General features: G+C 62.5%; 2 protein-coding genes across 3 annotated transcripts; both read left to right on the top strand.

The window, feature by feature from the left end:
• The first annotated feature begins 142 nt into the window (after window positions 1-142).
• Window positions 143-12,317, top strand: Shisa7 (shisa family member 7). 2 transcript variants are annotated; one of them, XM_004866647.3, is made up of 7 exons: window positions 143-224; window positions 1,169-1,281; window positions 3,687-4,424; window positions 5,529-5,683; window positions 6,921-6,986; window positions 7,367-7,516; window positions 8,449-12,317. In XM_004866647.3, exons 3-7 carry the CDS (start codon window positions 3,742-3,744, stop codon window positions 9,072-9,074), a joined length of 1,680 nt encoding a protein of 559 aa, XP_004866704.1. In that variant the 5' UTR covers window positions 143-224; window positions 1,169-1,281; window positions 3,687-3,741; the 3' UTR covers window positions 9,075-12,317. The 2 variants fall into 2 exon arrangements, with proteins under 2 accessions (XP_004866704.1, XP_004866705.1); XM_004866648.3 differs by lacking the exon at window positions 6,921-6,986 and having other exon boundaries at window positions 156-1,281.
• Window positions 10,382-21,907, top strand: Ube2s (ubiquitin conjugating enzyme E2 S). The gene is made up of 8 exons (XM_087200912.1): window positions 10,382-10,443; window positions 10,939-11,021; window positions 11,236-11,379; window positions 13,240-13,298; window positions 17,301-17,396; window positions 18,194-18,341; window positions 19,823-20,013; window positions 21,460-21,907. Exons 1-8 carry the CDS (start codon window positions 10,382-10,384, stop codon window positions 21,778-21,780), a joined length of 1,104 nt encoding a protein of 367 aa, XP_087057038.1. The 3' UTR covers window positions 21,781-21,907.
• The last annotated feature ends 1,485 nt before the right edge of the window (window positions 21,908-23,392 follow it).

The following is a 23,392-nucleotide window of genomic DNA, read 5'->3' as shown; positions in this document are numbered from 1 at the left end:
TCTTCTCCTGGTCCTACCCCTGCGCGGCGCAGGCGAGGGCTGCGGCGGCCACACCTGCACGCGCGATCTCGGCGGCCGGGGTCCCCCACGCTGCCGACCGACCCCCGCCGTGCGCGCACGCCCAGCTCGCGGGCCAGCAGACACGCGCTCGACGCCTCCCCCGCCGGCCCCCACGCGCCACCCCGCCACCCCCGATCCCAAGGGCCCCGCGTCCGGAAAGCGAGGTGAGCGCGACCGCACCCGGTGCGGAGGGGAAACTGAGGCAGGCGGACGTGGGGGAGGAGGGGACAAGCATGCAGACGGACGGACGGAAGGACAGACAGCTGTTGCCCAGCATCCCGGCTGCCCCCAAAGTGCGGGAGTCCCGGACCCACCTGGCGCTCCAGAATTCTGCAGTCTCCGAGATCCGGGACTCGGGACTCCACAGCCCCCGGCCAGCATCCCCACCCGGCGGAGAGGCCCTGGGCAGCATCCCGGGCCCCCGGGGGTGGACAGAGCCCTCGGCCGCCCCCCCCCCCCGCCGCGACCCCCGCAGGTCCCGTCCCAGCCCGGCGTCGCAGCCCCGGGGACCCAGGAGCCCCGGACGGGCGTCGGTGCCCCTGCCCCCGCCTTCCGGATGCAGGTGTCCCCTCCGCACCCCCGCCCGGCCTGCGTCTCAGCGCACGCGTTGCCATGACAACCGGAGTCTATTTTGCGCTGGGAACACACAGCTCCGCTGCAGCGCCCCCCGCCACCCGCCCGGAGCGGGGGCCGCGGGCAGCGCCAGGACAGCAGCCCGTGATGGGGTCGCTCAGGGGCTGAACGGGGCTGCAGGGCCGGCGGCGGGGGTGCCCGCACCCCGACCCCCCTCCCTCTCTTCCTCCCTGCAAATCTCCCGCCTGCTCTCCGCATCCCCACGCCAAACCTGCCCCCAAGGTCCCTGGGGCCCCGCCCCTCGCCACAGCCACCCCCGACAGAGGACCCCGCCTCCGCCACAGCAGAGGCTCCGCCCCTTTCTGCTCCCTCCCTTTCCCGGGCCGCTGAACCCCATCTCTAGCTGCGCCCTAGAGCACACGGCCCCTGCCCCGCTGTCCCCTCTCCGTTCCCCGTCCCATCCCTCAGTCTGTCGGGGCTCCACCTCCCAGTCCCTGTCCCCGGTCCCCACAGCCCAGCCCTGCTCTTCTCGCAGGGCCTCACTGTGACGCGCCCCAGGGCCACCCCGCCACGCCACGCCACGCCAGCCCTGTCCCGCCTGCAGCTGGCGCGGCCTCCCCAGTCTGCCCCCGACCTACGTCCCTGCAGGTCAGGTCCCCGCTGGGGGGAGGGCCAGGCTGTGGAGGGGCAGAGCAGGGCGGGGCAGAGTCCTGTGCTCTGCGGTGGGGATGTGTGGAGTGCCTGGCCTGTCGGCGGAGCTGTGTCCACGTATGGGAAGCACCACACACGGGACATGGTGTCCCTCCACGCGTGTCGGGGCCCCCTCAGTGTCCCACGCTCCGTGTTGCTGTGTGCGGGTGCCCTGGGCGTCAGCAGTGCAATCCTTCAGGCAGGGGAAGAACTGGTCCCCCTGTCACTTGTGTCTGGATGCGTCGCCGGAGGGGCTGGGAGCTCAGGGGTGGGGAAAGGCCACCTGTGTGTGCATGTGCGTGCCTCTGTGCATGCGTGTGCGTGCATGTACGTGTGTGTGGTGTCCCTGAGTCTGGCCAGAGCCCTGGCACAGAAGGTGCATGAGTACCATGAAGTCCACACTGCAGGAGCCACAGGAAGGTGGCACCTGTGAGTCTGCACCGGCCCCTCTCCTGGAGGACAGACACAGCCCCTCTGGCATCTGCCTGGGGAGAAGAGCCCAGCTGGAGCTCAGCCTCTCAGCTCGACTTCCTTGGGAGTGCACAGCCTGCCCCATTGTACATGGCAGCCTCCAGCCGGAACTCCAACTTGTGATCCTCCTATCTCAGCCTCCCGGAGAGTACTGGGATTACAGACAGGTGCAGCCCTCAATCACTGTGACAGTCCACATGGCTGGACACATGTGCACCCCCAGGAGGGGCATGTCCCTGCATGTGCCAACCCACATCCTTGTAGGTGACATAAAGCCACCTGTGCGGTACCAGGCTCGGGGCCGGGAGACCAGGTCCAAAGCCCTGGTCTTCAGCTCCGACACTGCAGGCTTGGACAGGTGGCCGGGCCCTCACTTAGAGTGGATGCACGTGCCTGTGCACACCCGCCTCACCCCTGCTCGACATTTGTGTGGGATGAGCGTCCGTGGGCACTGTGCTGGGTGACAACCATCTGCCTCCGCGGGTCTGGGGCAGGTGATGGCAGCGGGGAGACAGAACTCTTAGCAGAGCCACCCCCGGGAGAGACCAGGGCTGCTGTTCCAGTGGGGGCCAGGCCAGGCCGCCCACGATGTAGATGTGTGGGTTTTGCTCGCTCCTTCCTTCCTTCTCCATTGGTTGATTGTGGTGTGGGGTGAGTGTAAACCCAAGGCTGTTGCCTAACCCCATCCCATTTTGATCTTTATCTTGAGACATCTCCCTGAGCCTGGGCTCAAAGTTGCAATCCTTCTGCCTCAGCCTCCCAGAGTGCCGGCTCTGTTTATCTTTTTAAGGATCCAGCAGATTCCTGTGGGCCAAGCTGCTGCTAGATCCCCACCCATGAGGAGGCCCTGGCAGGCAGTGGGGGATCCCAGCTGGAGCTCAGAGAAGGGCGGGGCTAACTGAGCTTGGGGAGCACAGCACCCCCATAACCCTTCCCCATCCCCTACCAGCTATTCGGGGGACCACTGTCCCTGCAGCACACACAGTGGAAGGAGAAAAAGAATAAAAAGAACGCCCGCCTGCACCTGCTCCCTCCCAGACATCTCTGCATGTCTTCAGCGCCCATCACTTCCATTTTTGTGTCCCCCTCACGGGAGGTCACCCAAACCCACAGTGGTCATGGGAGCACACAGCGGGCATGGGGTACATGCCTGTCATCCCTGCACTATGGGAGGATAAAGTTCAAGCCCAGCCGGAGCAACTTAGCCAGACTTTATCTCAAAAAAAAAAAAAGGGCAGGGGGTTTAGCTCAGTTCGAGAGTCCTGTGTCCAGTCCTCAGTACCACACACACTCAGGGCCCGGAGACTCTGCAGACGCCGACCGGGTGGACGCAAGCAGGACAGACCTTCCCACGCGGCTCTGGGTAGCTGCTGGGATTCTCACCCTGCAGAGGGGCAGGGAGGCCCAGGGCGGCCCCACAGCCACCTCGCCGGGTGCCCTGCCCAGGAGAGCCCTGCCGCTCTGCTGGCCCCCAAGGAGGTCGGCGCCCTCTCCACCCCACAGCCGGGGCCCGGGTGGGTGTGTCCGCCGGGCCGTGCCGTCCCCCAGAGAGCAGCAAGACCCTCAGCTCCTGGTCTGATCATGCGTATGTGCGTGGGCGTGTACCTAGATAAAGGAAAGGAACGGCACCTGGAGAACGAGGACCGCGAGGGTGTACGACAGTGGTTCTTAACCAGGGGCTCCTGTGCCCACTCTGGAAAGCCTGAGGCGTCTGCGGTAGCCAATCCTGGGGATTGGGGATGCTGCTGGCTTCGAACGTCCAGCCGCGCACCGAACACCGAACGCACTCCCCAGCAAAGCACGAAGCGACCCTGAGAAGCCGGCACTACCTCCCCTCCGGCCTGGCCCTGAGCGCCGACGCTAACTCTCTCCCTTCTTCCCCTGCCCCGCAGGCCCCGCTCTCCGCCCCGCGCAGCCTGGCGGCCCCGGCGACCCCCCGCGCGCGCCATGCCGGCCCTGCTGCTGCTGCTCGCGACGCTGGTGCTGCTAGGCTCGGCCGCCGGCCCGGTCCGGGCGCATCCGCCCAACGCCACGCGCGCCGCGCCCCCGGGCCCGCTGCCCGCGCTGCTCGCGCACCTGCGGCGCCTGACCGGGGCGCTAGCCGGCGGTGGGGACGCGGGCGGCGCGGGCGCCAACGGCACCAGGACGGGGCCCGCGGGCGGCCCGGGCGCCGCTGCGCGCGCCCCCCCGCCGGCCGAGCTGTGCCACGGCTACTACGACGTCATGGGCCAGTACGACGCTACCTTCAACTGCAGCACCGGCAACTACCGCTTCTGCTGCGGCACGTGCCACTACCGCTTCTGCTGCGAGCACCGCCATATGCGCCTGGCGCAGGCGTCCTGCTCCAACTACGACACGCCGCGCTGGGCCACCACGCCGCCGCCGCTGGCCGGGGGTGCGGGGGGCTCGGGGGCCGCGGGCGGAGGCCTGGGGCCCGGCCAGGCCGGGTGGCTGGAGGGCGGCCGCGCGGGGGGGCCTGGAGGGCGCGGGGGCGAGGGCCCCGGGGGCAGCACGGCCTACGTGGTGTGCGGGGTCATCAGCTTCGCCCTGGCCGTGGGCGTTGGCGCCAAGGTGGCCTTCAGCAAGGCGTCGCGCGCGCCCAGGGCGCACCAGGAGATCAACGTGCCCAGGTGCGTGTAGGCAAGTGGAAGGCGGGTCGTGGGCGGGGACTGGGTCGTGGGCGGGGCTATGGAGCCGGAGCCAGGCTCCGGCGAGGCGGGCGGGGCGGGAAATGCCTGGGCTGGAACCCACTGGGCTGTCGAGCACTGGGAAGGGGAGTTTGGGCCGATTCCAACAGCAAATACTTATTCCTTGAGCTCCTTCTTTGGGCCAGGAGCTGAGGCTGCTGATCTGGGCAAATTGTTTAGGCCTCTCTGTGCCTCAGTTTCCTTGTCTGTACAGTGGGGCTTATAACAGTTCCCACCTACTTGGTTGTAAGGAAGACTCGCTGAGTGGATTCATGCAGAGTCCTGACACACAGGGAGAGCTCACGAAATGCCGGTGGTGCCGTCAGTCGGCCAGCAAGTACACAGGCAGTTTTAGATGCGGGTAACTGTGGTGTGGAAAGGAGCGGCCTGAAGGGTTCGGGGTGTGCGTCGGGGAAGGGCTGGTTTGGACAAAGTGGCCGGAGAAGGCCTTTCCGAGCAAGGTCCTGCAGGAAGGGAGGGAGCCCAGCAGGTGTCATGTGCAAAGGCCCTGCAGTGGCCAGTGCCAGACCAGAAAGGGGCTGCGGAGGTGTGGACGAGATGAGGGTTTTCCTGTGAATGTGAGGAGCCCTGAGCTGGGGCGGGCACGTGTGATGACCACAGGGCAGAAGGGAGCTGGGCAGGGGCTGCTGCGATGCGAGGTAGGAGAGAGCTGGCAGTGCGGAGGTGCTGGGCAGTGTGGCCTAGACAGAGTGCGTCCTGGAGGCCGAATCGGCAGCACTGTCCAGGAGCATAAAGGAAAAAGAAAATCGAGGGGTCCCGCTGATCCCAAGGCTTCAGGGGAAAGGGGTTACCTGGACTGCCGAGGCAGGCTGCGGCGGAACAGGACCAGCTTCCAGATTCCGGGAGGGGCCTCGGAAAGGCTGGGGTCCACCTGACCCGGGGAGGGCCGGGGCCCGCAGCGTGGCCTTGGAAGGGGCGTGGGAAAGCCAGGGAGCAAGCCAAGCTGACCGCCTCCGCACCAAGAGGACCGGGGCCGAGCCCGGCGCCCGCCCCGGCCGCTGACTCTCCACGCCCTGCCACCCTCAGGGCTCTGGTGGATATTCTGAGGCACCAGGGCGGGCCTGGGACCCGCCAGGACAGAGCCCGAAGCAGCTCCCTGACCCCGGGGATCGGGGGTTCCGACAGCATGGGCCCCAGGACGCCCAAGAACCTCTACAACACCATGAAGCCATCCAACCTCGGTGAGTGGGAGTCTTTCCGGGCACGCCCCTCAGACTGTGGCCCCGCCCCCTCCGGGACACACCCCTCGGGCTGCCCCGCCCTGTTCCAAGACACGCCCCCTGGGGCTTCGGCCCCGCCCTCCTCCGACACGCCCCGTGGGTGTGGCCCCGCCCTCTCCTGGGCACGTCCTTCAGAGCTGTGGCCCCGCCTTCCGCCTCTGGGCCTAGTAGGTTCTCACCCCACGCGCTTGGTCCCTGGGCCGCTTGGCGCGGGGACCTGGGACCTGTTCGGAGCACAGCAGTGGAGTCACCGGGCCGCAGGGGAGGGGCAGAAAGGGCCTCATCTGGTTCGAAGGAAGGCAGGCTTCCCTGGAAGTGGTGCTTGAACAACAGGCTGGAGTAAGGGAAGCTCCCGAAGGATGGCAGACCCGAGGTGGGGAGAGGGTCCACTCTTGAGGCCTCAGAACCAGAACCGGGCTGAGCAGAGGAGCTGCGCCCTTGTCTGAGGGCAGTGGGAGCCACGGAGGAGCTCAGCACAGACCACCGTCAGCAGTGGGGGAGGTCGTGTCTGAAGCCGTGCGGAGGGAAAGATGAAGGGAGAGTGGGCCAAGAGGAGGCTGGGGTGTTGGTCCAGGCGGTCAGAGAGCACTGGGGCTGGTGAAGATGAAGAGCCGAGGGAGCTGGATCTTGAGGGATAAGCAGTCCCTCAGGCAGAGGGGAGCAAAGGGCTCAAGCAGGGATGCAGCTTAGCAGCAAGTCCAAAGGCCCTGGGGCAGCACAGTGTGGGCTGGGGCAGCTTTAGAGAAAGAATAGCTGTAGAAAGGGATGGGAGATGGGGCTGCAGTCACCAGCCAGGCCAGGCACCATCTCCAGGTTGCAGTTTGTCGCTAGGGTGATGGTGAGCGTGGGGGCATCAGTAACAATGTTGCCCGGGTCTGACCGTGGACATGGGCCACATGGCCACAGGCTGGCCTGATGACGGAGAGGGCGAGGCAGATACTCAGAGGTCAGGAGGGCCCAAGGAGTGGAGACCAGGGGCTGCCCGCTCTCCCAGCCCTGAGCCCCGGCCTGTAGCCCCCAGCCTCGGCCTGTAGCCCCCAGCCTGTCTCCCATGTGGCCAATGGCAGGGTATCACCGGGAGGCCCACCCACAGTTCTGGATGAGAGCTGGGCTTAGGGCCAGGATGCTGCGGACAGATCGAGGCGGCACAGCTGGGGAGCGATGGCGGTGACATTGCCTCCCTTCTTGGTCCCCTCAGATAACCTGCACCACAACTACCTGCACCTCAACATCAGCAGTCCCACGCACCACGCTGTCAGGCTGGGTATGCAGAGGGCTGCCAGGCAGGGCTCTGCCTCCTCCTGCTGCCGCCGGGCAGCCAGCAAGGCAGCCTCAGTGCCCTCCAGGGGGCCCAGAAGTGGTCTCCCTCCACCCAGGATGGGGGAAGATGGGGTGCACCCCATCTCCAAGGTGCAGACAGGGGTGTGGGCAGGTGGTGGCTCCTCATGCAGGGGGGTGTTTTTCTCCCCAGAGAAACCGATCCCTTGGGGTTCGGGGAACTCAACTGCTGTAGTGAAGAGGGGCTGGAACCACAGCTTTCCAGTCCTCCAGGGCTGGGGGCTGCACCCCAGGTCTGAGGGGGGAGGCTGGGCCGGGACCCGGGTCCGAGGGGGAGGCCGGGCTGACCTGGCCCTTCTGCTGCAGACTGGCGCCCGGTGCCCCCGCCCAGCCCCCCACTGCACTACTCCACGCTGTCCTGCTCCCGGTCCTTCCACAACCTCTCACACCTGCCCCCCTCGTACGAGGTGGCCGTGAAGTCGGAGCTGAACCGGTATTCCTCCCTCAAGAGGCTGGGTGAGTCCTCCGATGGGGGCAGCCCCAGGGCAGATCAGGCCAGGGAAGGGTCAGCACCACTGACGTGTCTAGCTAGCTCTATGCAGAGGCTCAAAAGCTGTCTTCTGAAGCCTGGTGTGGTGGTGCTTGCCTGTAATCCCAGCAGGATTGTGAGTTTGAGGCCAGCCTGGGCTACAAAGAGAGATCCAGTCTCCAAAATCCCAGACCTGGCTCTCATTTTTGATCCCAGCCATCCCTGAACCAACTGCTGTCAGTGACAGGCCTTCAAACACTTTAACCTGAGAGGGCAAGAGGAAATGAGTGCTCCTTCACGGTGGCCGGAGGCCCACATATGTGCACATAATAATTACAGAAAAAAGGGCCGGGGATTTAGCTCAGTGGTTCTGCCGCCTGCCTCGCAAGCACAAGGTCCCAAGTTCAATCCCCGGTACCCCCCCAAAAAAAATTACAGAAAAGTTTGAAGCTTTTGTTATGGACATTTTCAAACATTTGCAAAAGTAGAGAAAATTAAGCCGTGGATCATAAGTTCCTTCACCTGCTTTAGCACTGAGCTTCACAAATGCAGGCCATCCTTCAACACTTTACCCACACATACTAGGAAACCCCCTTATTCCCTTAGCCCACGCACTTGGGATGCTTTTTCCCTTCCTTCCCATGCTATGTTCGCACTGCTGGGCATTCCCCTCCGAGGGGGTCACAGCTGCAAGTCTGACAGACACTGCCGGTGCTGTGCCAGGGTGAGAGCTGGGGAAGTCGGGCTCCCTCCCGGAGGCGGGGAGGGGACGGGCGGAGGGGAGGGGAGGGGAGGAAGCTGCGGGCCCAGCCTTCGCGCAGCTGGCTCCGGCCGGCCCGGCTCTGCGGGCCACGGCCAAGGCCTCGGGGTCGGCGTGGCTCGGGCAGCCGGCGACCCCGCGCCCTGCCTCCGTCCGCAGCCGAAAAGGACTTGGACGACGTGTACCTGAAGCGGCGGCCGCTGGCCGAAGGACCCCGCGGGACGCTGCCACTGCACGCGCTGCGGCGCCCGGGCACCGGGGGCGGCTACCGCGCCGACGGCTGGGGCGGCCCTGAGCCGCTGAGCCTGGCGCCCGCCCCGCACCCGCGCCGCGTGATGTCGCAGGAGCACCTGCTGGGCGACGGCGGCCGCTCGCGCCACGAGTTCACGCTGCCGCGCGCGCGCCTGGTGTCGCAGGAGCACCTGCTGCTGTCGTCGCCCGAGGCCCTGCGCCAGAGCCGGGAGCACCTGCTGTCGCCGCCGCGCAGTCCCGCGCTGCCCCCCGACCGCGCCGGCCTGGCCGCCTCTCACTCCAACCTGCTGCTGGGGCCCGCGGGGCCGCCCACGCCGCTGCACGCCCTGCCCCCCGCCGGCCTGCACGCGCCTCTGCACCACCACGCGCTGCACGGCTCCCCGCAGCCCGCCTGGGCCGCCGAGGGCGGGGGGACGCTGGCGCGGCGCGCGCCCTTCCAGCGCCAGGGCACCCTGGAGCAGCTGCAGTTCATCCCGGGCCACCACCTGCCGCAGCACCTGCGCACTGCCAGCAAGAACGAGGTGACCGTGTGACCCCTCCCTCCGGACGGCGCCGCCCTGTGGTGTCACTGCAGGAAGGACGCCGCCTTCCCACGGGGCCCTTGAACCAGCCGCCGCCGAGGGCATCACTAGTGCTGCGTCCCCTTCCCGTGGCACCCACCACGAAGACCCCTTCCTGTGGTGTCACCGAGGACAACGCCTTACCCCGTGACATGGCCCCGAGAGACAAAGCTCACTTCCTCCAGTGTCACCTCACTGGCGAGTCTTGGGCTCCGAGGTCACCTCTGCCCCAAGATCTCTGTGCGCCATCCTCGCAAGGAAGCGGTTTCTTCCTGTGTCCGCTGCGGAGATGATGTTTCCACCCAGCACTGTCCCTGCCCCAGTCAAAGCCATCCCGGGACACGTCGAGGGGGGATGCCCCACACTGTCCTCAGCCATGATGTGGCCTCCTTTCCACACACTGTCACGGACTCCATCTCTCCTCCCCTGTGATGCCATCGCCAGAGAAGGTGCCTCGCCCTGTGACACCATCAGAGGGACTGTGCGTCCTCCTGGGATGTCATCTCCAGAGGTGACAGCCTGCCTCCCTTCCGTGAGGTCTCTGCCAGATGCTCCCCCTTGGAGGTGACAGCAGCAGACACCCTGCCTCTGCTGTGCTCTGTTCTGAGGAGGGTGTGTTGTGCCCAGGGTGGACGCCAGTGAAGGTGCTGTCCTGAGATGTCCCCTGGCAGGTGCCAGCACCCCAGAGGCACCCTGGCAGCAGAGCCTCCCCCAGGTGATGGCTGGTGTGTAGATGAGTGGCGGAGATGTCACCACTGAGTGTCCTCGTCAGGCAGTGCCCAGAGCTCCTGCCTCCTCCCACTCTGACCTGGCTTGGTGGCTCCTGCAGAACAGGGACCTGACTGGCAGGGTCTCTCTACCAGGCCCTCTAAAAGGAGGCTGAGCCCCAGGCCTGGCCGAGTGCAGGGCTCCTCGAGGACAGTGCCCACCATTGGCCCCGGCTCCCAGGAGGACATTCTGACCCACTGGGCTCCTGAAGGCCTAGAACTTCTGGGTGGACCAAAGGCTGGTGTCACTTCTTTCTGCCATACTTGGAGGCACCATCAACTCTGCCAACAAAGTCCTAGCCTCCCGCTGGAGAGGGCTGGAGGTGCCTGCTCTTCTGCCACGCAACGTCTTCCACTGGTGATGGTGTAGCACTTGGGGTTCCGTGTTGACCATGTCCTTTCCCGGGATTCCCTGTGACCCATCTCGGTTAGGGCCCCACCTCTTCCACCTCTTCCAGGGTTTCCCATGACTAACTGTCACACCAACCACAGTTCTTCACAGCCATGGGAGCCATGGCGCCAACTGTGTCTTCAGCCCCTAGGACCCACTCCCACCAGTGTCTTCATGTCCCAGGGTGTGTGGGGGCCAATGGTGTCATCACCTCCACGATACTGATACCGTCACCGTCACCTGCAGACACCCACGGAGCCATGGTGTCATGACCTCCCCAGATCCATGTCAGCTCCATGGCATCACATCCTGGGGCTCCTGAGAGGGGGAACTGCCTCCGAGGACCCACACAGCCATGACACATTGCTTCCCAGGACCCAACAAGCCAGGGTCATCCCCTCCAGGAGGCGTAAGAACCGAAGGTGACTGTCCCCCCATTCCACCGGTGTCTCCATGTCCCAGGAGGCCTGAGGCCCAGTGCTGTCACTGCCACTCAGAGTCCATCTCAGCCATGGTGCCATCACCTCCCAGAGTCCCTGAGAATCACGTCAGCAGCAGCTAGGATCCAGCATGACCGTTGTGCCAGCACCTCCCCTCATCCACGTCATCAGCTCCCGAGCTCCATGACCATGGTGTCACCACCCCGGGATCCGTGACAACCAGAAGTGTTATTTCCCAGAGTCCTTTTCAACCGTGGCATCATCACCTCCCAGAGCCATGACACCCAACGTGTCACCATCGACCAGGAGACACTCCGACCGTGTGCGGTCACCTTGCAGAGCCCCCAGCTTAGGGCCAGACACCACAATGAGCTGTTTAATTGTCCTCCAGGGTGGCATGGCATTCATAGTTCCCTTCAGGGAACCAGCACAACGTGCCACCCCCATTCCTGATGGACGTGGGTGGAGCCACCGCCCCAGGTCATGACCCCACTCTGGCTCCTCCAGACCGTGTCACTGCCTCGCTCTCCACCCAGATCGGGCCCCAGACTTGGCCTTGGCCAGCCTCCCTCTAAGCCCTGGTGAGGGCATGCGGGCCCTCCTGGCCCCGGCCCTGCCCTCACCCGCCATTGCCATCGGATTGGTGACAGGGTTAACCGCAGCCTCCCACCATTGCTCAGGTGGGGTTTCTGGGCCCTTGGAAGGCGCCACTGCCCCCACACCAGGGTCAGTAGTCACAGTCTGGTGCCACGCCTGCTCTGGAGCTCTGGCCAGCAGCTGCAGCAGCTCAGAGCTGCCCCGAGGCCCAGCTGGGGGCAAGCCCGAGGACAGCAGCTGCCAGGCCCTCGGGTGCTCCCCACCCTGCCCCAAGTCTGTCCCCTGCTCTGTACATAGCCATGTTGCGGGGTGGCGCTCCCCACTCTTAAAGGGCTACACCCCTCCCTCCCCCAGACCCAGGATGAGGTGGAGGCCTGCCTCCTTAGGACTCCCCCAGTTGCTGGCCTCTGGGGTCACCCATGTCAGGAGCCCCAGGCAGGTACCAACCCCAGCTGCCATATCCCAGAAGGATGGGGGTCACCATCTGCCAGGCCTTGGCCAGTTGTGCACCCCACCCCAAAACATGCTCAGGCAGACTGGGCCGCCCTAGAGAGGAGCTAGCCAGCCCTGCCCCAGCTCAGCGCCCCACGGGACTCAGCTTTCCGCAGCCTGGATGTGGGGTTCAGGCGTGCACCCCTCCACCTGCTCTGCTCTGCTTGGACTCAGAACCCAGCCCTTGCTTACTTGGCACGGGTCTGCCAGGTGCCCTGACCTCTCACCTCAAAGAAGCCATAGTGGGGAGAGATCTCCGGGATGTGGCATCCCTGAGCTGGGACCTGGCCGCCCACCGTGTGCTCCCTGGCCCCCCTGCAAACGCACAGAGAGCCCGAGGCTTTGGCAGTGGCGGGTGGGCAGCACTGGCCAGGGACCCTGGAGGGCTGTGGCGAAGCGCAGGGGCAGCCTCACTCTGCCCTTCCTTGTTCCCATGACACTCTGCCTCGCTGGCTCTGCCTCACTGCTGCTCAGGCCCGGCAGGAGCTTCCACTTGGTATTTTTTTTGAATAAACATATGTTTTCCTGATCCGTGGTCTTCAGGGTGTCTGCCAGGAAAGGATGGGTCCCCCACCTGGGAGGGGGGTCACTGGGCCCCCACGTGCAGCTGAGCGCAGGAGCTGCCAGGGAGGCGCCTCTCTGGACGGGTGTCCTAGGGCTCGGGGATGCTCTTCCCTCAGGACCGTGGCAGGCACTGGGGATTGAGCCCAGGGCCTTTACACTGACCCCCATCTCCAGCCCTCGTTCTGTTTTTTATTTTGAGACAGGGTCAGTTGCCCCGGCTGGGCCTGAATTTGGGGCCCTCCTGCCTTGGCCTCCCAAGTGCTGGGACACAGGTGTGCGCCCCCGCCACACTGTGACATGCTTCTCAGCCATGCTTCCTCTAAGCCTGTGTCTGGGATCCCAGCCGTCAGCTCCTGTGTGACTGCTGCGGCCCACCCTCAGCACAGGAGCCAGCCTTCTTAGTGTCCCAACCTGGACGGCTTAGTAACAAGACCTGCTGTCTCCTGGGCCTGGAGGCTGGAGGTCCAGCTGGGTGTGAGTGGCGCTGGTTGCTTCCCCGGTCGAGGAGAGTTGGCCCTGGGCATCTCTCAGGGCCCCTGGTGGCCTGCGGCAATCCCGGACTTCCACGCTGCCCGAGGGCCTTCCCTCCGGACTTCACCTCGCGGGTCTCCTCAGACCCTGCTTCCAAATCCCGGGCATTAGGACTCTGGCCTTCTTTCTTTAGTTGCCCAGGCTGGCCTCAAACTCACCAGCCTCCGCCTCAGCCTGCAAGTAGCCGAGACCACATGGCATCGCTACCACACTCGCTCCCAACATCTTTGCAGGACGCCTGGGTGCGGCTCTCCGACCCTGCAGGACTGCATTTCTGAGGACTGGAAGTGTTTTCCTACCCACGCCCACTGCGGGGGTGGGGCCAGGGGCGCCTGAGCTGTGCCTCTGCCCTGCAGGAGCCTCCTTCCTGGGGCAGGAGAGTTCTCTGGAAAGAGGTCTGCAGAGCCGGAAAGAGGTGAGGTGGGGAGAGACAGAAATGCTGGCGCCCCACAGGCGCAGCAACGTAGTAATCCCCTATTCAGGAGGCCGAGGCAGGAGGATCACAAGTTCAAAGCTGGGGTGGCGAGGCAGGAGGCAGGGGTGGCGGAAGGGCAGGGGCTGCCGGGCCATGGCTGGCGATGCCAAGGAGCCAGCTGTGTTTTGGCTTCTGTTGCACCAACTCGCTGAGGACAGATGATGGCACATGAGTCCCTGTTCTCTGGGAGCAAAAGACAGTAGCTGAGGCTCCCATGAGCCTCTCTGGGTGGGGCCGAGTGCACCCCAACAATGACAGTGCCTGTCACAGACTGTACCCCAGGGCTCTGGGTGGGACCCTGCATCCCCCAGGACCTGTGTGTGCTGGGATCGAACCCAGGGCCTTCTCACTAAGCTACAGCCCCAGCTCTTCTTAACATTTTTTGAGACAGGGTCTTGCCAAGTCACTAAGTTGCCCAGACTGGGCTGCCCTTGAGATCCTCTGCCTCAGGCTCTCAGAGTGCTGGGACACAGGTGTGCGCCACCGTGCCGGGTTCCATTCTTTTTGGCTGATGGGTTTGGTTTGGTTCTTTGAGCCAAGGCGTCAGTATGTAGCCCAGGCTGGCCTTGGACTCACTGTGGGTGTTCACCAAAGAGTGAGGCACAGGGACTTGAAAGGTTTTTAGGAGTAGGGCCTGTCAGATTCGTGGGCATCAGCCAGACTTGGTAGTGCACACCGGTGATCCCAGCACTCAGGAGGCTGAGGCAGGAGGATCACAAAGGCAGCCCATCCTGGGCAACTTAGTGACTTAGCAAGACCCTGTCTCAAAATAAAAAATAAAAAGGGCTGGGGATGGAGCTCAGCTCGAAGACCCTGGGCTCAAACTCCAGTGCTGCAAAAATGAATGAATGAATGAAACTATGGCCAGGAGCGCCCTGCGCCTGTGTTTGCAAGCCCCAGTCCCCAGGGTCACAGGCTGTGTGGTGCCTGACTGTCTTGGGAGTCGCAGTGTCAAGCAGGATGGGTCGAGACAGGCAGGACACCACTCCAGGACAGGACGCCTGGTGGCATCCAGCCCAGCCCCCTCCACCCGGAGCCCTGCTGGCCTCCCCATCTCTCCTGACTGAACTGTGCAGGCCCTTCCACTGTGCCCGGCCCCGCCCACCCCTCCTGTGCCCTGAGCACCGAGCTCCAGGCCATCCGGGCCCTGGCACCTTCTGTTCCCTCTGCTCCAGATGCTGCCCCACAGTGTGCCACTGCCCAGATGGGCCTTGCTCACAGACCACCTGGGCACGGCCTGCCCTGTCCTGTCCTGGCACCCACTGGCCTGACACGGACTCCCCTGCTTGCTCCCGGCTGCCCACACGGATGTCAGTGCGTGCGGCTCTGTCCTTGTCTCTCCTGACACCCACAGCACCTTGATGCCCTGTGGCAGGTGAATGAACACGGGTGTCCAGTGGGCCTTGGTACCATATCCACCTGCACGGAGTGAGATCACAACTTGGGGCCCAGCCTGGGCAACTTAAAGCGAGACCCTGTCTCAAAATAAAAAATAAAAAGACCTGTGCGTGTCACCTGCGTGAAGGCCCTGGGTTCAATCCGCAGTAGCACAGAAGCAAGAAGCAAAGTGAGTGCCACGCATGCTGAACAGCCACGGTGGCTGTGGTCGTCAAGTGTGTAGGGTGCACTGCAGTCTCACAGCAGTTCCACCCCTGCCAGGGCCTTGCTATGAGCCTGAGCCCTCAGTTCCCTTCCTGTTAATGGTCTGCAATGGTCCACACCCAGGAGGCTCAAGGCAGAGCAGGTGTGCAAAACACCCACCTGGAGCCAGTGCTCCACGAACTCTGGTTAACAGACTCGTGTTATGCTGTAGGGCCTTTCTGGTTTTGGTACAGTACTGGGGATTGAACAAGGGTTTTGGACTGACCCCCCACCCCACACACACCTTTTTATAAACTTTTGAGAAGGGTCTTGCTAAACTGCTAAATTACCGAGGCAGGGCTTGAATTTGCAGGGCCTCCTGCCTCAGCCTCCTAGTGTTGAGACTGCAGGGGGGCACCACTAGGCCTGGTTGTAGTTTTCTTTTACACCTCCTGGCCCTGTGGGGGGAGCTGGTGGCTGGGGGTCTTCCTGTGCCCAAAAGGTTACCTACTGCTGCTGCTGTCCAGGACTGAGAAGGCCAACAAACTATCCGGGGCATCCAGGGTGGGCATCGTCCCCCTGAACACATGAACAAAGGGAAGCCAAGTTCAGCCTCTGGTCCTCCTTCCCGCCTGGCATCTCCCACTTGGCCCTGGAGCTCCAGCCACCGTTTTCAGGTAAATTGTGTGGCCACTCGACTGCCCTTGAGGCCTGGAAACAGTCCCTTTGCATCTAGCCGTGTATCTGTCCCCAGGCAGTCCTAGAGAGGGCCCTGCTGAGCTGCAGCCCCTGGGATTACAGGCAGCTAAATTATAAAGACCTCAGAATTGTGGCTGGGGTGCAGCTGATGGCCAGGCCTCAAGGTAAAGATGGAGCGGCCACGGCTGCAAGCCTCCCTGAGGGACAAGCAGTGACTTGGAACAATACTGTGATTGGCACCGCCTGGCCCAGAAAGTCCAGGCTTCAGGCACTAGGTGACCACAGCATCCGGACCCATCGCTTCCCAGAATGCCTCTGTTCTTTTCATGTCCCTTTGCTGTTCCACTCTCTGGATCAATATTAGCTAAAGAGCTGTACTTGCAATCCTATAGGCTGATGGTAGTTGGACCCACATTGTGACTTTGCTGTACAAATCACCCTGACAGAGCCTCAGCGGCCACCCATTCGGGACCCCTGCTGGAAATCCAGGAGGTATTCTTCTTTCCTTATTTCCAGTAAAACTCTCCTAACTTCTTTCCTTGGTTCAAGACTTCGTTCCTCGATGTTGTGGGACCATGAACTCGGCACATTTGACATCTAATAGGTTGGGAGTTATAGTTCTCCTGTGTCACTGGCCCATATCTGTAATCCCAGCACTCTAAACAGGCTGAAGCAGGAGGACCACAAGAGCAAGCCTCGCCTGGGCCTTTTTACGGAAGCCCTGGCGCTGGGTCCAATCCTGTGCTGGGCAGGGGCGATGTGGGGTGCTGGCTAGAGGCAATGAAGCTTTGGCACCCTCCAAGGTTTTTCCCGGGCCTCCCAAGGGATCCTCGGTCCTTTTTGCTACAGAAAGAAATGGAGACCTAGCAGAGGTCCGAGAGCCAAGACTCCAGGGTTATTCGGTTATTCGGCCTGGGCGTTGGGTCTCTGCGACATAGGCGAGGGGTCAAAGGTCATTTCCACCACAAAATGGCGTCTCCAGGAAAAATAAACTTATTTCCAGCCTATCTCACCAAGGTGGAAATGAGGGGGCGCAAGCTGCAAGAAGTCATTTAAATGCACAAAAGGGCCGGGGATTTAGCTCAGTGGTTTCGCCGCCTGCTGTGCAAGCGCACGGACCCAAGCTCGAGCCCCGGCAACAACAACAACAACAACAACAACAAAAAAAGACATTAAATGTACAAGAAATATAAAAGAATTTAATTGGCCGAGACTGTTTCCTGTGCGCTAACCTGGGTCCCCATTGGTGGTCAGCAATCCCACCAGCTTCCCCTCCGGCCCCACCTTTCCTGCCAGGGATTGGTCTGTATGAGTCTTGTGACCCCAGACGGGCCATCCCTATTGGCCCCAGCACCTCCCATCTCGCATTTAAAATCCCGAGTCCCGCCTCCCCTCACCCCGCCCCGGCCCTCAGAACAACCGTTAGTCGCGTGCGCGACTTCCTCGGCGTCAGGACGCACATGCGTACGCCAGACAGTGGCGGCGTCTCATTCAAACGGCCCAATCAGCGGCCGCGCCGCCTCCGGTCCCCTTTTCCTCCACTCGGGTCTCTGGCTTCCTCCATTTTCGGATGTTCGCTCTCCGGCTCCCGTGTACTGCCTGTGGCCAGCCCGTGGCGCAGCGCCCTTCCAAACTTCTCTGGTTTCTGTCTGCAGCTTGTAGAGAGAGGGTGAGCGCGTCGAACGCCGATGCGCGCTGACGTCACCGTGGAGGCGCGCCTCGGGGGCGTGGCCTGAGGACGGCTATAAAAGCACCGTGGTGCGCGCGGTCGGTTCAGTGCGGCCCGGTTACCGAGGCAGGCGGAGTAGTTGTCTCGGTACGGGGTGGGCTTCGGAGCCAGCGGGGAGCGGAGAGGGACTTCCCGTGCCTCGCCAGGGCCTAGCCGCCGCAGTTGGGCCCCCCGCCCCGGCCAGCGGCCCGAAGAACGCAGGAAGGGGGCCGGGGGGACCCGCCCCCGGCCGGCCACCGTCATGGTGAGCGCAGGCGGCTGGGCCCGAGAGGGGCGATCAGGAGCTCTCGGCGGGAGGAGGCGGAGTCCCAGAGCCTCTCCCGGGCAGCCTGAGGGATTTAAAGGTCCACTTGGGGTTTCTGGGCCAGAAGCGGGCCCAAGGGCCTTGCATCAGAGCAGGAGCCGGGCCACCCACAGCTGCCTGGGCCGGGAAGGCCTGCGGAGCCTCGGGGCGCCCTGCGCCAGCCCTTGGGTGCCACTGGGAGCGAGGTGCCGCCGCCGCTGCCAGGCCTGAGCCCACGTTTGTAGGCTGGTTTTAATAAGGCTGAATGAGGCAAGGGATAGGCCGAGCCTCTGGCCTACCTCGGTCCGGTGGGGACCGTGCGGTCCGAGGGCTGGATCTGGGTACCTCGGGGGTGGGTGAAGCTCTCTGGGTGGCCTGGATTCCCTTCCCCATGTCTGTTATCAGGTCGGCCTGGTACTGCGGCCTGGAGCACGGTTCAGGGTCTGGGATTCCGGGGGTGACTGCCAGCCTGGGACCTGCAGGGTCGAGTCCAGGGTGGCCTTCCCTTGCTGGCAGCTCACCCTGGTCTCCCGTCCTGTCCAGAACTCCAACGTGGAGAACCTGCCTCCCCACATCATACGCCTGGTGTACAAAGAGGTGACGACACTGACAGCCGACCCACCGGATGGCATCAAGGTCTTCCCCAACGAGGAGGACCTCACAGACCTGCAAGTCACCATTGAGGGCCCTGGTGAGTGAGGGCCTGAGCGGGGGAGGCCACTTCCTGGTTCCTGCAGCTGGGTATAGGCGACACAAGGCCCCAGGGCACCCATTACAGGCTGGTCCTGCAATGTTGGGCCGAGGGTGGCTGGGAGAACTCATAATGGGGCTCTTACCTAGGTTTGGGGTGAGACCGTCAGGTGCGGCTCCCCTGGAACCGAGGATGAGTAGGAAGTCATGGGAAAAGAGTTCCTGGCACTGTCAGCGTCAGCAAAGGCTGGGAGGATGGGCCAGGGGATCTGAACCTCTGTCTGGCAGACACTGGTTGACTGGGGACAGGGCAGGGCACAAGCAAAACTTGGTATTGTAGGGCATGCAGGTGGGGATAAAGCAACCCTGTTAGCTCATTGTATCATGAGAGCAACTGAGAATTCCATTTTGTGCAAACCGAATTTCCATCAGCACCCGATTCTTGTGAGGCCAGCTGAGGTGTCCCAAGAGCCCAGGGAGGAAGGGACTGCTCTGAAGCGGTGCTGTGGTCAGGGAGGACCTCCCTGAGGAATTGACAGCTGCAGGTGTCCACAGCTTTCTGCAGGAGAGGTTAGGGCTGGAGGGTCCAGAGCATGGGGAGGCAGCACTCCAGAAAGACTTGAGGCAGGTAGACCTGTGTGCTTTGTAGGAATGAAAATAAGAAAGCAGGGAGCAGATGTTTTTCCTAGGCCTGTTTTAGGCCCTTGGGAAGGAGGCTCAGGTTACATAGGGGTGTGACAGCTCCCTACAGTGTTCTCCCTGACCTGGCGGGTAAAGCTGAAGGCCAGGTGAGAAGCCAGACACCAAGGTGCTGTGGGATTCGGGGGAGGACCTGGGGCAGCTGCCCAGGATGTCGAAGGTCAGGGTGGTGCAGTGGGTAAGGATATCTTTTGAGCCAAGCGAGTAATGACAGCTGTTTGGTAGGGTGGAGAAAGACCAGGAAGACAAGAGGGTCTGGCGTCCCAGCTTCCTGGAAGTAGCATATCCTGGGCAGTACTTGGGACAGAAGGGGCACCCAGGGTCATGGAGATACAGGAGGAGGCCACAGGTCATGGCATCTCTTAAGGCTTGGGGTGCCTTTGGCTCTTGGAGACCCAGCTCTTGTTGCTGTCAGAACCTCCCTAGCCTGCCAGGCACCATAGTGTACATCTATAAGCTGAAGCAGGAGGATCGCAGTTTAAAGGCCAGCCTTAAGAAAGGGGATGGGGATATATAGCTCAGTACTAGGAGCAAGGGCCTGGGTTTAGTCCCCTGAACCACCAAAGATAAAAGGGGGGTTGGGGACGCAGCTGAGTGGTAGTGTATTTGGTGTAGCATGCCTGGCCTCCAGGTTCAATTCCTAGTACCACAAAAGATTGCCCAACCTGGTAGAAGAGGACATGGGGCAGGGCACCTGCCTCAGCCAGGCAGGAGACGGCTCTGGGGTGCTGTGGGTTGCTGGGAGTCCCGCCCCCTCACCTGCCTCCCTTTGCTTCCCTCCAGAGGGGACCCCCTATGCCGGGGGTCTGTTCCGCATGAAACTCCTGCTGGGGAAGGACTTCCCTGCCTCCCCACCCAAGGGCTACTTCCTGACCAAGATCTTCCACCCCAACGTGGGCGCCAATGGTGAGATCTGCGTCAACGTGCTCAAGCGGGACTGGACGGCCGAGCTGGGCATCCGGCATGTGCTGCTGGTGAGTGCCAGCCAGGTGGGCTGCTGTCCTCTCCGTACTGTGTGGACAGATGGGGAGGGATGCAAAAAAGTGGGGGCCCTGGTTTTTCTGAAAGATTGTGGAAGGACCGAAGCACAGAAACCACCTCCACTGTCCTGCGCTGGTCCCGGGCTCCTGGCCCCATAGTGCCTGGTGGCGTGGAGAGCAGGCAGCATCGTGGCAGGCAGTGTCCGGTTGGCAGGTGTTTGTGTTTGCATACCACGCCAGAGATTTTCAAGTCTGCAGCTCAGTGGTTTTTAATACTAACAAGGTCCTGTGCAGCCATCGGGCTGTCTTCGCTCCAGGTTGTTTTCCTGCACTCTTGTCCCTCACCCAGGGTGAATGTGGCCCCAGGGACATTCGGCATTGTCATGAGACCTTTGTTGTTAGCACTGGGGCAGGTGCTGCCAGCGCCCCCTGCACCCATAGCACCCGCTCTCCCCTAGGTGGAGACACCCTAGTGTAGGCCAGGTCTCCCAAGGTCCCCATGGGCCACTTCCAGCATTTAGGTCCCTGCTGCCTCCCCTGCCCTTCCCAGACACTTAAAAAGTTGTCAATTGGGGGGTTTTTTTTTTGGCTTTCTTTTTCTCTTGTACCGGGGATCAAACTCTGGACCTTGCACGTGCGAAGCAGGCAGCAGCACCACTGAGCTAAATCTATGGCCCTGGGTTTTGTTTTTTGACACAGGGTCTCTGTGTAGTTCACGCTCACCATGAATTTGTGGTGATCCTCCTGCCTCAGCCTCTGCCTTAAAAAGTATTGTTTAAGGGAAATTTGTAATGGGCCTCTGGGATAGATGGTAGGGCAGAAGGGAGTTGGGGTTTCCCCACCCAGGACAGTAGATGGTTTGGGGATGGTGATAAACATTAGGGAGAAGCCAGGCGTGGTGGCACACATCTATAATCCCAGGACTCAGGAAGCTGAGGCAGAAGGGTGGCACCGAGTTCAAGGCCAGCCTAAACTAACAGCAACACTGTCTCAACAAACAGCAAAAGAATCAGGGCTGACCCTGCACCTCACAGGGGCCAGGAGCACGGGCACTGTCACCCGCCTCAGGCCAGGCTGCCTGCTGCGCCCCGCCCTTGTGTGTGTGGAGGGGCACTGTGTGTGGGGACCAGTTGTTCTGCCAGGGCCCTGCAGGGTCCACAGTGGGTCATGTCTCTGACCTGCTGTCCCCTGATGCCCACAGCCTGCTGATCCCTTCTCCATCCTGTGCCGTGCCTGCTAGGATGCAGCTTGGAATAGGGGTGCCTGTCAGAGCTGAGGGTTGGCACCCTGGTTCTGCGTCCCACTGGGAATCCCACTGGGGCTCCCCAAGACAACTTGCTGCAGTGCAGTCTGTTCCTTGGGGGGCTTTGCTGTGGGAGACAGCAGCCTGGGCCACGCGGACGAAGGAAGGGCTGACCCAGGTTCTCCCTCCCTGTGCAGACCATCAAGTGCCTGCTGATCCACCCCAACCCCGAGTCCGCTCTCAACGAGGAGGCGGGCCGCCTGCTGCTGGAGAACTATGAGGAGTATGCGGCACGCGCGCGCCTGCTCACCGAGATCCACGGCGGCTCAGGCGGGCCCAGCGCCAGGGTCCCTGCCGGGGGTGCCACAGCCTCCTCTGCCGACCCCTCTGCCCCTGCCAGCGTGGGGGGTCCGGGCGGGGCCGAGGGCCCCATGGCCAAGAAGCACGCAGGGGAGCGCGACAAGAAGCTGGCAGCGAAGAAGAAGACGGAGAAGAAGCGGGCGCTGCGGCGGCTGTAGGGCTCTGTCGGCTCTCTGGCGCCTCTGCCTCCCTCCCTCCCTCGTCTCTAAGTTATTTAAATTATGGCTGGGTGGGCTGGGGCCACTGGGATCTGCATTTGGTTTTCTAAATAAAGTTGGAAAAGCAGCATGTGCCTGGGTGGTGCCCAGCGAGGATGTCAGTAGCCCCCATCCCTGGGCAAGGGGCAGTCGCAGCATCTCTGGGGAGGGCTCCCAAGTAGGGGGTGCAGCCCCACCGCCTGGAGTCCTGGTCCCTGTGCTGGCCCTGAGTGGTGTTGACAATTCCAAGCCCAGGGCATCAGATGCCGCCCAGCTGCAATTCTGTTGCAGGGCTGATCAGGGCTTTGGGCAGAGGGGTGCCTGTGCCTGCTGGGCTCCCCTCCCCCTGGGATCCACCTGTGTGCACACCCCGGGAGGCCCACACTGCCTCCTGCTGGTGGAGGAGACAAGGAGGCCTGGCCTGTAGCAGAGCAGGAACCTGGAAGACTCCTTTTGCCTGGAAGGCTTGGCCCGAAATGGCCTGAGAACCCTGCAGGAATGAGCTGGGCGACCTGCTGGGGGTGAAGCAGCCAAGCCTACGCCGCCCATCCCACCCAGTACAGGGAGAAGCCCCGGAGTGGCACAGCACGGTCACTTCTGCGGGTCCTTGCCCTCTGGGTCTCAGGTGGGAGCATCCTTTGTGCCCTGGCAGCTTCAGGATAGGACTAGAGGGGGCTGGAGCTGAGCCAGGCCACAGGGCCAATGATGTCCAGCTCACAGGAAAAGCTGAGGTGGGGCTAGGAGCTTCCTGGGGTGCTGCACCACTGCCCATTCCTGGCACCCTTCCTCTCCTGGCTCCCGTTGTCTTTAGAGCGGGTCTCCCCGTGTGGACTGGCTTTGAACTCTCAGCGATCCTCCTGTCTCAGCCATGATAGCACTGCTATTACAGGCATGCGCCACCACACCTGGGCTCATCCTCAGAGCCAGGAATGAACAAAGCCCCCTGTTGAGGCCTGAGCTGGGGCTGGGGTGTGAGCCCTGTGCTGACAGGCCCCTGCTGACCCCGGGTGGTGTCTGGTGAGAACTGGGTTGGAGTAGGATGAGATTCACATCTCGGGTGTCAGGGTTGTAGGTAAGAATAGGTGAGCTGCACGTGCCGAGTGTTGAGTGCAGATGGCATGCATGGTCAGCAGGCGTGGTGGCATATCCCATAATCAGCACACAGGAGGCTGAGGCAGGAGGATCAGAGCTTGAAGCTGGGCTGGACTACAAAGACTCAGAACAACAAAAATGTAAACTTGAAAATATCTCCAGGGAACGGGAAACAGAGTGACACATAATTGAAGTTGGGCACAGTAACACACTTCTATCATCCTAGCTACTGGGGAGGCCAAAGCAGGAGGATTCCAAGTTTGAGGTCAGCCTGGACGAGGCTAAGACTATCAAGAGCAGCTCGGGCCATAGCTCAGTGCAAAGTCCCAGCCCAATCCCCAGCTTGGGGGTGGGCCTGGGCAAAAGGGCAAGGCGGATAGTGCCAGAGACATCTGCAGACATGAACCTTGGGGCCAGTTCTCAATATACAAAGCTGCTATGAAGCAAAGACAAGGGGCTGGCAAAACCTTAGGACAAGTGC

The sequence above is a fragment of the Heterocephalus glaber genome, unplaced genomic scaffold (assembly GCF_053883595.1).
Source record: "Heterocephalus glaber isolate CG9 unplaced genomic scaffold, H.glaber_assembly_v1.0 deba00001745, whole genome shotgun sequence".
NCBI classification, from domain to species: domain Eukaryota; kingdom Metazoa; phylum Chordata; class Mammalia; order Rodentia; family Bathyergidae; genus Heterocephalus; species Heterocephalus glaber.
Note: the sequence above shows the minus strand (reverse complement) of the source record. Positions and strands in the feature narration are given on the sequence as shown.